This window comes from Sorex araneus, chromosome 2, assembly GCF_027595985.1.
Source record: "Sorex araneus isolate mSorAra2 chromosome 2, mSorAra2.pri, whole genome shotgun sequence".
In the NCBI taxonomy this organism is placed as follows: Eukaryota; Metazoa; Chordata; class Mammalia; order Eulipotyphla; family Soricidae; genus Sorex; species Sorex araneus.
The window spans coordinates 196,342,821-196,356,140 of NC_073303.1; the positions used below are offsets into that span (position 1 = coordinate 196,342,821).

Consider the following 13,320-nt stretch of genomic DNA (forward strand, 5'->3'; position numbering starts at 1 on the left):
ACATCCTGGCCCCTATTTCTGTCCCCTCCTCATTGTTTTTTTGCAGGGGGAAACTTGGGGGCAACAGGCCCTGTGCTCAGGGTCTGATTCTGTGCTCGGGGAGCACTCCTGGCAGTGCTGTGGATTCGAACCAGGGTTGGCCACTTGCAAAGCAAGTGCTTTGGCTCTGGGCTGTCTCTCCAACCTGTCGTCTTCCCTCTCTTCAGCGACACTCCACTCTGCCCTGTTCCCGCCTTCCGCTGGAGACGCCTGGTCCCCAGAAATCTTCCTTCTCAGCCCCTCGTTTCTGCAGAGCAGCCTCCAGCCCCTCTGACGTCCTCTACCATGGCTCCCTCCCGAGGTCTCTGGTCACCTGCAATTGTTCCATCTCAAAGCCCCTCGGGGTGCGGCCTCCTGCCTCCCCTCCTTGCTGGACCCCAATAGCCTACTGTCCCCTGGCTCCTTTCCCTGGCCTGGGCTCGTGTCCCTCTATCTATTAAGCCTAGCGCTATTTCCCTGTTTCCAGCACACCCTCACTCGAGGTGCTCACTTTCCAACTTGTTGGGCGCACGGGAAGAAATTCCGTTTCCAACAACCTACGGGTGGCCTGCCTGAGTGTGCTCACCCGCACCCTTGCCTGCTGCGGCCACTCCCAGCTTGACCCCCATCATCATTTTCCTCATCTCCCCCCTGGACTTCTGGACTGGACACTCACGTCCTGTTTCTTTCCTCATCTTCACCACATCACTACAAGCATCATCAGGCAAGGCCGTGGCCACTACAGCTGGTGGTGGGGACACAGTGAGTGGACAGCACAGGGTTATTCCAGGCCTGGACACCAGACAGTCAAGGAGGCCTCGGGGAAAGACGGGCCCCTTACCTCTCCTGGCTTCTGGAAGCCTTCTCCCCGCATGACTCCAGCTCTGGACCTCATCTCCTTTCTCTTAGATTCACCTCCTTGCTTCTCTCTTCCAAGGATCCTTCCCTTGGGTCCATCAAGACCCTTGACTCAACCCTCTGGGCCCCCAAGCTCTGGGAGGAGTGATCCTGGAGTGTGGAGTCAGCAGTAAGCCCTGGACACAGCAGGGTATGACTCCAGAACCAACCAAACTTTTAAACCAAACAAGTATTGGCGCTCTTGTAAACCACGATTACCACAACTGAAAAATGAATATTTCTCATGCTTTGGGAGTCTCAGGGTTCCAAGGAACATTCCCCTCAAAAACCTATGACATAAACACCCTCCCCTCTTGTGGAGGGGTCTCCCAAGCAGGCTCAGGAGGCCCCGTGGGCTGTCATCAGCCAACCGGGCCCTCAGGTCCATGCGAGCGCCCGAGGATACGGTCAGTGCTGCTCAGGCCCTGTGGCACTGAGGGTGCCTGGACCACTCTGGACCATCCTGGGGCTTGCCTGGGGGTCTTCAACGCTGCACTGGGGGTGCTTGGGGGAACTTGTGCCACCAGCGATGAAACCCAGGTTGGATGCACTCACACCCAAACCAAAATACTCTGAAGAGTATTACTTAACTTAAGAGTATTACTCTTAAGTAATACTCTTAAGAGTAATACTCTTAAGTTAGTACTTAACTAACTTAAGAGTATTAAGTTAGTACTCTTGGGGCTGGAGCGGGTAGGGCGTTTGCCTTACACACCCGGGTTCGATTCCCAGCATCCCATATGGTCCCCTGAGCACCGCCAGGAGTAATTCCTGAGTGCAGAGCGAAGACTAACCTCTGTGCATTGCTGGGTGTGACCCAAAAAGCAAAAAAAAAAAAAAAATTAATACTCTTAAGTCTAATGTTAAGTAAACACTGGACTGATCCTCTAGTTCAGCCAAAAGACTCTCCAGGATAGCTCAGCCCATTGCTGAAAATCTTCTCGACACCCGCGTGGTGTGAGCACAGAGGGACCCTGCCACAGTACACAAGGACCTGGGGGTCTGGGAACTCAGCCGCTTCTTTGCACTGCCTCCTGCACCCCACTGTAAACTCAGCACATGGATGGGCTCTGAAAGGTTTGCTCGGCACCAAAGGGGGCGGGTTGGGGGGGGCGTGTTCTACCTATCAGAGTCTACACGCAAGCTCGGACCTCTGCATGCACATGGGTTGTGATTTGGTGGAAACGATCCACCTGTGTTCACTGGGGACAGACAGCGTGATGGATGGAGGGCCAGAGAGATAGTACAGTGGGTAGGGCGTTTGCCTTGCACGCGGCAGCCCACCCAGGTTCAATCCTCGGCATTCCATATGGTCCCCCAAGTACTGCCAGGAGGGATTCCTGAGTGCAGAGCCAGGAGGAACCCCTGAGCCTCGCCAGATGTGACCCCAAAAGCCAACAAAAACCAAAACAAAAGCAAAAATACTGATGGGTGGAAAGGGATGGTCCACAGTGGACGTGGCTGCCTCACTGACATAAGAGAAAGTGGGGCAGGCCCCACTTCCCACCATGTCCAGGCTCCTGGCCCCTTCCATTTGGGGGCTCTGTGCCTCCAAGGCCTTATTGCCCACACCCTCTTGGGTGAATACTAACTGGTCGAACAGTAGCGTGGGCCAAACTCACACTCTCAGAGATTTCATTGGGCTGGAACGATAGCACAGCGGGTACGGTGTTTGCTTTGCATGCAGCTGACCCAGGTTCAATCGTCAGCATCCCATATGGTCCTCGAGAACTGCCAGGAGTGATTCCTGAGTGCATGAGCTAGGAGTAACCCCTGAACATCACTGGGTGTGACCCAAAAAGAAAAAAAAGAGATTTCACATTGCAGCCAGCTGGTATTCACAGATGGGGTGGACACGAATGTTTGAATGATGAATAATCTAGGGGGCTTCATGGAACCAATGTGGGGGTCACATCTGACTGACCCTGCATTCCTTGGCGGGACTCAAAAATGGGGTACTGACATCGCTCAAGGAGGGCAAGATTTTCTGACTCTGGGGTGACTCCGGGGTCAATCAGGGTCCCCCATGTATGTTCTGCAGGAAGACCCCGACTCATGGTCTTTGCCCACTGAGGGGCCTCTGCCCGACCCCTGGGTACCTGGAGGGCATCTCGTGAGATGAGGGTCTAGTTACTCTCTAGCATCAGGTTTTAGTTCTCTGGGGGACGTTAACTCGGTGGAGCGGACTTCTCGGTTCACTCAGGATGACTTGGTGATTTTCAGGGCATAGGGTGTTGAGAGAGTTCACTGTGGGGACGCATGACCGTGTGTGCTCCTCGCCTTCATCTTTGGAACATTCTGGAGGGGCAGGTGTGGCTAGACTGTGACTTCTGAAAGGAGCTGGAGGTTGCCTGGACTGGGGCTAGTGCCCTGAAAGGCCCCTGAACACTGGCCAGGAGTCGCTCGAGCCCTGCCCGTCTGTGTGGGAACCGGGGCCCTCTGGAAAGGCCTCCTCCTCCCCTCGGAGGCGCCGGGCTGCCAAATGTCTCCCACACACCTCACCAGAAAGCCCCTGGCTCCTCTCCCAGAGGCCTCATGGCTGACCTCCTGAGGTGTGAGAGGGAGGAAAGGAATCCGCGGGCGGATGAACCTTCCTGCTTTCTGAGAAACAGCGCAGGCCGCCCACCCGCACCTGCTGGGCCTTCCTCCCAGAGCTTTCACGAGCCAGGGTCCCAGCTCTCTCCCCTCCTCTGCCTGCTGAGGCCAGGGTGGCGCCTGGGTTCATCGCCATGCCTGAGGTAACAGACTCTCACACACTTAGAGCCTAGAGACCATGGAAGCTCCTTCTTCCCATTACTGAGGTGACCAACGTGAAATCAGGGTGTTGACGGGGGGCCATGTTGTCTCCTTCCTGGACTTGTCCATCTTCTGTGGCTGCCTTGGGCACAGGTTGGCTTGTAGCCATTGTCACTTGCGGTGTCTTTGTCTTCCTTCTTCTGTGCCTCTTCTTTTCCTCTCAGGACACCCCCCATCTAGGATTAAGGCCCTCCCACCGCAGGAGGGCTTCTTCTGAACTATTTTCCCTCTGCAGTGACCCCCTTTCCACATAAAGCCTCACTCTGAAGTTCTCTGTGGGCATGAATTGTGTGAGAGCCCTGTTTGACACAGCCCCACCTCCACCCTTTGCTCTCCCTTCAGAGAAGGGCCCTGAGGGTGGCCTTGGTGGCCAGTCCAGGGCACAGGCAGACCCAGGAAATGTTCCCTCTGATGGAAGGTAACCCCACTTCTTCCCCAAGGGCCTGGCCTCCAGAGTGTCCGGGTCTTTCAGGATGGGCCTCTCCACGCCTGGGGATGACACTTTATGGCATCTGTCCCAAGGGTATAGAAACTTTATTTTGAAAAGACATTTGCACACCTATGTATCTTGAAGCTCTGATCACAATAGTCAAAATCAGGAAACAACCCAAGTGTTTAAGAACAGGTGACTGGATAAAGAAACTATGATCCATATCACTGTCACTGTCACTGTCATCCCGTTGCTCATCGATTTGCTCGAGCGGGCACCAGTAATGTCTCCATTGTGAGACTTGTTGTTACTGTTTTTGGCATATTGAATACACCACGGGTAGCTTGCCAGGCTCTGTCGTGAGGACGGGATACTCTCGGTAGCTTGTCGGGCTCTGTGAGAGGGACGGAGGAACCGAACCTGGGTCAGCTGCGTGCAAGGCAAACGCCCTACCCGCTGTGCTATGGCTCCAGCCCATGATCCATATACACAATGGAATACTACTTGGATATAAGAAAAGATGAAATCATGCAGTTTGCTGCTGTGTGGGTGGAACGGGAGAATATAAAGCTCTGAAGTGAGTCAGGAGATACAGAGTGATCTCTCTGTATGATACGTGGAATAGATTAAAAAAGAAAAAAATCAAAGGATTCCCTCACTAACTCTTCCCCGAACTTGTGTGCTTCTATTCCATCTCTGAGTCCTTCCTGAAGAGCAGGAACTCTCTGAGCACCCTTCCAGAACTAAGGTTCCAGCCCAGACAGGAGAACTGGCCTGTATACCATTGCCCCTCGCCCCCCTCCGATCTGGGCCCTGTTTGGCATCTTTACATAGGCTAAGTGAGGGCTCACCAGACTGGTCCTTTCCCCAGGAGGGAAACTGAGGTCCTGCATGCAGCTCTAGAGTCTGTGAAGGCGTGTGAGGTCCTGGCCCTCTTATAACCCAGCTGAATATTTTCCAGGTTACATAACCAAACTCCTGCAGAACCACACCGCGTACGCCTGTGACGGCGACCACTTGAAACTCCAGTGCCCTCGGCATTCTACGATAAGTGTCCAATCGGCATTTTATGGGCAAGATTACCAAACGTGTAGTGCCCAGAAGCCTGCCTCCCAAAGGGAAGACGGCTTAACCTGCGTGGCACCCACGACATTGCAGGTATTGTCTCTTCCCGACATCAGTGGGCTGAATGGTTTGTGTGTGTGATTTTGTGTGTTTGTGTGTGTCTGTGTGTATGTGCATGCACACGCACAAGTGCTAACAGCGTAGTTCCGCTGCCAGAAGCATGGTATCTCCCAGGTATGTAAGCCACACATCTTGCAGGCGAGCTGTTGTTAGCTTCTCCAAGGACCCTTCCCCATCTCTGTTTCTGCCCCCTAGACACACCGGCAACAGGCGTTTATCCATGGCGGTGCTGCCCCAGAAACGCACGCCAGGCTCCGTCATCTAGTCAATCCCTGCAAATTAGGGGGCACTGTCGTTCCTTTGGGAGTCACCCCAAGGCTCAACCCAAGAGTCTGAGGCAAGCTTTTCTTCTTCTGTTTCCTAGAACATGCTAACACGCCTGGACAATGGCCTTCAGTTCCTTTATGATTTGTTTCTCCGGGTATACAGATTGTGTTACTCTCACCTGAAGCTCATTAGCCTCTGCCGAGTCATCCTTTGACTGGGTAGTGGACAGGAACAGGGGGGCTGTGGTGCCTCAAGCAAGAGTTGGTAGAGGGAGACCAACGTTACTAAGGCCAGAATTGGTAGAAGGGGAATCACCATTTCCATGATGGGTCTAGGTGACTACTAGCTTTTTGGTTTTCCAAGCCATGTATGTCCCATGATCCCCTACACTAATTGATGTGCATTTAGTTGGCTCAGAGAGATAATCTAGTGGGCCTGGATTTTGCCGATGCCTCCACAGTGCCATATCGAAGTGTTCATTTTAATAACAAATTAAAGTTAGAGTCAGGGTGATGGAAGGGAGAATGTGGGTGGGTGGGTGGGTGGATGGAGGGCACTTGACTGCCAGTTTGATTTTATGACACTGAAGAGAGTCATCTCAGTGAGTTCAAGAGGAAGGGAATTGCCTGGATTTTATTGTCTTTTAAGCCCCCCACCCCCCTGTCCCCGACACACAGGACCAACCCACATGCAAAAGGAAGGTTTCCGTTTTTTTCCACAGCACTCACCACTTCTCGCGATATCTGGGCAGTCATGTGCTCAGTCATGTGACTGGTCACTCAGGTGGCCACCAAACGAATGCTTCCGTGGGTCCCCTGAACATGTATGCCACACCAGGGGGGGACACCAGGTTTTTTCCCCCAGAAGGCTCAGCAGTGCTCTTCGTGATGTGCCCACCCTCCCCGCCTCCTGCCTCTCCCTGGGGGAGACGCCATTTCTGAAGTGAGGTCCTTGGAGGTCTGTCTCCTTCCTTACCCCCACTGGCCTGCCCATCCAGGGGGGCACGGGGCTGTCTGCAGCCCCCTAGACAAGAGAAAGCCCCAGCCGGGTGCCAAGGGTGGAATTCCACGCCAAAGTGAGAATCCTGACACCCACTCTCCCCCCACCCCCAGCGCTCCAAAGTCTGGGTTCCTGTCTCCACCCCAGCATTGGCACCAGGGCTGCTGCTGGCAAGGGCCCTGAGCAAAGAGGCTCTTCACCAAAGCGGACCGACAAGTTAGCATCTGCGAACACGGATCTGGTGATGTTCGGTGGCGGGTTTGCCAGAAACATCTCCCCCGCACCGCTGCTCTTTCATCCAGAGATCAAGAGTCTTCGCTCTTGATGCCTTTTAACACTCTGCACTCGGGAGCTCAGACAAGGCGCTGCAGGGGCAAGATTGCCACCCCCGGGGGAGCAGGTTGTTGTCTGAACAGGAGCTCAGCGAATCCAGCCCAGCTCTGCCGGCTCAGGGCACCCTCTCTTTGAGCCTTTCAGGCACCACGTGGCTTAGAGGACAGACCCACCTTGGGGGATGTGGAGCCCCCCTCAGGATGAGTTTTTATGTTAAGGTCTTGGGTCACGAGAATGAGCACTGTCATAGGAGGAGTGCTCCTTAACTGAAAGCACATCCGCTGGGCCCCTGAGGTGACAGGGGGGTTCCTTCTCTCATCCCCATGAGCCCGTGTGAGGGAGTGCATTTGGAAGTTCAGCCCCAGATGTAAGCAGTCAGTTCTGGGATTCCCCCTACCCCGTCACTGTCATCCCATTGCTCATCGATTTGCTCGAGCGGGCACCAGTAACATCTCTAAGTAATTTTTTTTTTGCTTTTTGGGTCACACTGGCGATGCTCAGGGGTCACTCCTGGCTCTACACTCAGGAATTACTCCTGGTAGTGCTCAGGGGACCATATGGGATGCTCAGAATCAAACCCGGGTCGGCTGTGTGCAAGGCCCTATCCACTGTGCTATTACTCCAGCCCCCCATAATTTTTAATTTATTGTGCTTGGTGGTCCTTTGATGGAAAATGCAGGGCCTCTGTCTTGGGGTCCAGGCAAGACTTTGAGAGTCAGGAGGAAAAGCAATGTGTGCTGTACCTTTCTGTGTAGCTGCAGATGGGTCAGCTGGGGGCCGTGGCAGGACAGATTCATTCTCAAAATGAACTGCCTAGAAAAAAAAATTAGGGAGCATGGGGAAATGAGAGAGAGAGAGACAGAGAGAGACAGAGAGAGAGAGAAAGAGAGAGAGCCTAAACCAATGAGGGATATTGGGATTCAGTTGGTGCACATGGCATAGTAATTTTGCAGAGTATTAATATTTTAGTATTTTGCAGAGGTGTAAGATTGTACCCCTAAAATAAACAAGTCTTATCAATATTATAAGGCTTTTAAATCTTTTTTATTATCTATTTATTTATTTATTTTTATTGAATCACCATGAGATAGTTACAAGCTTTCATGTTTGGGTTACAATCTCACAATGATAAAACACCCATCCAGTGCACATTCCCCACCACCAATATCCCAGGTATACTCCCCCTTTCCTACCCTCCCCCTGCCTCCATGGCAGACAATATTCCCCATGCTCTCTCTCTACTTTGGGGCATTATGGCTTGCAACACAGACACTGAGAGGTCATCATGTTTGGTCCATTATCTACTTTTGGCACAAGGCTTTTAAGTCTTATAAGCCAATGTTATCTTTATAAAAATTAATAAATAGCATTGGAGAGATAGTCCATGGGTAAAGGAACTTGCCTTGCATCCTATTGACCGGGATTCAAACTCCCAGCTCCACATATGGTACCCAAGCATCAACAGGGCTCATTCCTGAACACAAAGCCAGGAGTAGCCCCTGTGACCAAAACAATAATAATAATAATAATTAAAAATACAAAGATGTCAACTGCACAACATCTGTAGCCTACCTCTCCCTCTGGGAGAACCTGGCAAGCTACCGAGAATTTCCTGCCCACATGGGAGAGCCTCACAAAGTCCCCATGGTATATTCATATGTCAAAACCAGTAACAATGCTGGGTCTCATTCTCCTGACCCTGAAAGAGCCTCCAATGTGGCATCGTTGGGAAGGACGAGCAAAGAGAGACTTCTAAAATCTCTCTTTGACGAGATTTTAGAAGTCTCTCTTTGCTCGGACTAGGACGAATGGAGACGTTACTGAGACCGCTGGAGAAATTTGACGATCAACCGAATGATGATGATGATGATGATGATGATGATGATGATGATGATGATGATGATGATGATGAACCAAAACAAATAAAAAGTCAATACATAGGGGCTGGAGTGATAGTACAGGAGGTAGGGCATTTGCCTTGCACACGACAGACCCGGGTTCAATTTCCAGCATCCCATATGGTCCCCCAAGCACTACCAGGAGTAATTCCTGAGGGCGTGAACCAGGAGTAAGTCCTGTGCATCAGCGGTTGTGACTCAAAAAGCGCAAAAAAAAAAAGTCAATACATAAAATTAGATGCAACTGTAATGGATCTCATTGTGACCGGACCTGGACGGTACCAGTTGTCTCTTACAAATATGTGCTGGGGTCCCCAAAATTCCCAGGCAAAATAAAAGCAGATCTGCTGTCTAGCCAATCACGGCCAATCCTAAAGTCTAACCAATCATAAACGAAACACTGAGGAATGGGCGGAGCTACCTGCATTTGCGCATTGGTGCATCCCAGAAGACCCAGTTCACCTGAGCAAGTGCAGAGAGAGAGAGAGAGAGCTGTGAGGAACGCCCACGTTTCATCAACCGTAAAAGCCTCAGGAAAACAAGAAGTAAATTTTTGTCTATGCCTTCAGCGGAAAAATATTGGCTCATGGGGGCAGGAGGAGGGAGCCTTTTTATGGGTAGGCAAGAGCAGAAACTTGATTTTAGATTTTGGTTGCTTGTCTGGTCCGGGTGGGGGACCCTGGACCTCCTCCTAACGTTGAGCTCTCCTGGGCCCAGGATGGGTCATTTTTTTTCTTCCCTTATTTTTAAAATATTTTATTAAATCACCGTGAGATAGGCCCTCACAAGGCTGTTCATGATTAGATTTCAGTCGTACCGTCTTCCAGCACGGATGGGTTATTTTTTTTTTTTAATCTTTTGGTTTCTGGGTCACACCCAGCGATGCACAGGGATTACTCCTGGCTCATGCACTCAAGAATCACTCCTGGCGGTGCTCGGGATACCATATGGGATTCTGGGAATCGAACCCGGGTCGGCCACGTGCAAGATAAATGCCCTACCCGCTGTGCTATCGATCCAGGCCCCAGATGGGTTATTTTTAAGGACCAGGCACTGTGATTGTAATGGGAGCCCCAGTGATCCCTCTCAGCTTTGAAGCCAGGACGCCCCTCCTGAAGAGAAACCGCCACATCCCTTCTAATCCATCCCTTCCACTCCGAGGGGCTCTGAGTTTGCTTAGGAGCCTTTTCCCCTGCAAGTCTTGTTACCCCAAACACGATCATCAAACTGCACCTCCCACCCCCCAGCCAACCCCGCTGTGATGTTTGTTGTTGTTGTTGTTGTTAAAGAGTTGAAACTACTGTTTGGGGCTGGAGAGGTGGTACCGTTGGTAGCGTGTGTGCCTGCAGCTGACCTTGGTTCAATCCTTGGCATCATCTATGGTCCCCTGAGCCCTGCACAGAGCCAGGAATAGTCCCTAAGTACCACTGGGTCTGGCCTCAGAAACCACACCCAACCTCACCCCTCCACACTAAACACACATACACACACACAACACCACAGTGGTGAGATGGAGGCAGGGTGGAGGCTGTTTATCTGCAGGGCCTGGCGTGCAGCAGAGGGTCCAGGGCTTTCCGCTGCCCGTGCTTCCATCTTAGACAAAGGTCACCCAGGGTCCGGGTTCAGTCTGGGGCCCCAGGGCCCCACGTCCCCGGCTGCCAGGTGTTGGGGCCCGCTGCGCTCTCTGTGGTTTTCAAGCCTGTCCCTTTTCTGCCCTCCTTTTAGAAGGTGCTGGACGAATGCCAGAACCAGCGGGCCTGCCACCTCCTGGTCAATAGCCGTGTCTTTGGACCTGACCTTTGTCCAGGAAGCAGTAAATACCTCCTGGTCTCCTTTAAATGCCAACCTAGTAAGTAACTTCCGGGGCAGGGGAGGCAGCATGTCTGGGCCGTGGGCTCCCGTTTCCTTGCTCACCCTGGGGAACAGCCTCTGCCAGCGGGCATGGGCCCAACTTTGAAATTCTTAGTACGAGGAATGTTGGGGCCCCACCCTACCCACGCCCAGCATTGCTGGGGGCCCCCTGCAGTCACATCCGGCTGATGGTGGGGGAGCCAGTGTAGTGTCGGGGTTGAACTCTGCCCTTTCCACATACTAGGCCTGTGCTCTGCCACTTGAGCATCCCCCGAAACCCCAGCCCCGTGCCCACTTTTAGTGTGTGTGTGTGTGTGTGTGTGTGTGTGTGTGTGTGTGTGTGTGTGTGTGTGTGTGTAAACTACTGTTTGGGGCTGGAGAGGTGGTACCGTTGGTAGCTTGTGTGCCTGCAGCTGACCTTGATTCAATCCTTGGCATCATATATGGTCCCCTAAGCCCTGCTAGGGGTTTACTTATATGCACAGAGCCAGGAATAGTCCCTAAGCACCACTGGGTCCAGCCTCAGAAACCTTCCACCCCACCAAAATAAAAAAAAAAAAAAAACCACAAAAAATCTGAGTGCTGTGCAGACACACAGATACACACTCAGGGTGGATTGGGAGAGAGTTGGGGGCTTCTGGCCACACTCAGGTACTCAGGACTCCAAAAAGCGAAGCAAAAACAAACAAAACAATGCTAGCAGTAATTCCTGACATATAACTCTCCCTAAACACCCCCCCCCCGTGTGTGTGTGTGTGTGTGTGTGTGTGTGTGTGTACACATAACTACGTGCTTCCTACAGGTCCTCTATTCTATTCTATTCTGTTCTGTTATTGGGTTTGGTCTATACCCGGGGAAGGCAGGGTCGTGTTCACACCCCCTGTTATTCTGTAGCTGCTCTGTCACACGGATGGGACAGGAGTCCGCCCAGGGAAGGCTGATTTGTGCTGGGCACGAGGGGGACCTAAGTGAGCCCATCCGAGGTGCCCAGTGCTGGGGGAGAGAGGACAGAAGGAAACCAAGGAGGCTGTGACCCAGCTTCAAATCCCCAGCACCAGAGATGGTTCCTGGAGTGCCCCGGGGTCACTCTCGAAGCACTGAGGCAGGAAGGGCCCCTGACTGTCACTGGGTGTGGCCTCCCCAACCATCTCCCCAGAAGCAGCCTTAGGGATCAAGAGATAGTTAAGGGCTAAATCCTTGCACACAGTGGACTCTTCGCTGGATCTCCACAGAGTTCCCTGAACCAGGACTGACCCCTGAGCTCAGAGCCACGAGGAAGCCCTGAGTACCTGTTTGGTTTTTGGGGTTTTTTTTTTTTTTTTTTTGGTGTTTTTGTTTTGTTTTGGTTTGGTTTTGGGTCACACTGGGTGAATGAGCCCTGAGTATCTCTGTCTGTTTGTTTTTGATTGGTTTTTGTTGTTATTTGGTTGGTTTTATTTTATTTTTTTTATTATTGTTGTTGCTTTTTATTTGCTTTTTGGGGTCACACCAGGTGAGTAAGCCAGGAGTATCTCTGGCTTTTTGTTTTTGTTTTTGTTCTTTTTCTGTTTTGTTTTGTTTTGTGTTTGGGGGTCACACTAGTATCTCTGGCTTGCTTTTTGGCTTTGTTTTGTTTTGCTCTGTTTCATTTTTGTTTTTTGCTTTTTGGGTCACACTAGGCGATGCTCAGGAGTTACTCTTGGCTCTGCACTCGGGAATTACTCCTGGCATTGCTTTCTTTGTTTTCGCCTTGCTTTTGGGGAGCCCTGAGTATCTCTGGATGTGGCCAACAGTCCCAAACTCTCTCCCAACCTCCCTGAGTAACCTCCCAAGGGATCCGGGCTTCATAGTAACCCCACCCGTGGATGCAGGATTCCAAGCGATGCCCCGAAAGGGCCCCTGGGTGCTGGCAGCGTCGCAGCGGATGCATCTGAGTTGGGACTTGAGGTTTCCTGGCGGCGAGGGCAGAGCAGGGCGGGCCCCGGGCACGGGTCGGAGCCGCCGAGCACACCTGCGAGGTCGTGGGAGCAGCTGGGACAGGTGTGTAGGGGCAGCTGGGCCCCGTCCGGGAGGAGCACTGGAGCAGGAGGGTGTGGGAAAGGGCCCTCTGTGGGCGCTCCCAGCTGCCCCCGGAAGGCTGTAAACCAGGTGTCTTATCAAAACGGACCTCCGGGCTCTGGAGTCCAAGGTCAGGTACAGGCCAGCTTGATATCTGGGAACGCACCTGCAGACGGGACCAGGGAGCTCTGCGGGCTCTGTGGGCTCCTCGGGCTCTGTGGGGTCCCGGCTCCTATTGGCTCCGCCCCAGCCCCGCCCCCATATGGGGGCAGAGCTTGCCCGCAGCTCAGAGCGCCTTGAGCCTTCCCTGCCCCCACGGGGCCCAGAGACCCCCACACTCCACATCTCATGAGAGGGGGGCTCCCCTGGGGGTGCTGAAACGCGCATGGGGGTGACGCCTGTCTCTGAGCCCTCTCACCTCCTGTGACTCTTTTTCTCCCTCCTGCTCCAGCCTTGACAGATGCTATAAACCCTGCGAGTTTGGGATTTGCAGATCACGGCTTCTTGCTTTGCTTCCGGAGAATTGTTTTGCTTGTGTGCTTTGGGGCCACACCCAGAGGTGCCCAGGGCTGACTCCTGTCTGCACTCGCAGCCACTCTGCTCTCATAG

General features: G+C 52.6%; 1 protein-coding gene across 6 annotated transcripts in view; it reads left to right on the forward strand.

Annotated features, from left to right (window-relative positions):
* The window catches only part of EVA1C (eva-1 homolog C), a 95,225-nt gene that overhangs the window by 34,430 nt on the left and 47,475 nt on the right, over positions 1 to 13,320 (forward strand). For 5 of the 6 annotated variants that reach the window (XM_055129505.1, XM_055129508.1, XM_055129506.1 and 2 more), the window contains exons 2-3: positions 5,103 to 5,299; positions 10,549 to 10,672. The exons of the other annotated variant lie outside the window; for it this stretch is intronic. In XM_055129505.1, the coding sequence (XP_054985480.1) occupies positions 5,103 to 5,299; positions 10,549 to 10,672 (321 nt within the window). The remainder of the gene's footprint in view (positions 1 to 5,102; positions 5,300 to 10,548; positions 10,673 to 13,320) is intronic. 6 annotated transcript variants of the gene reach the window in all.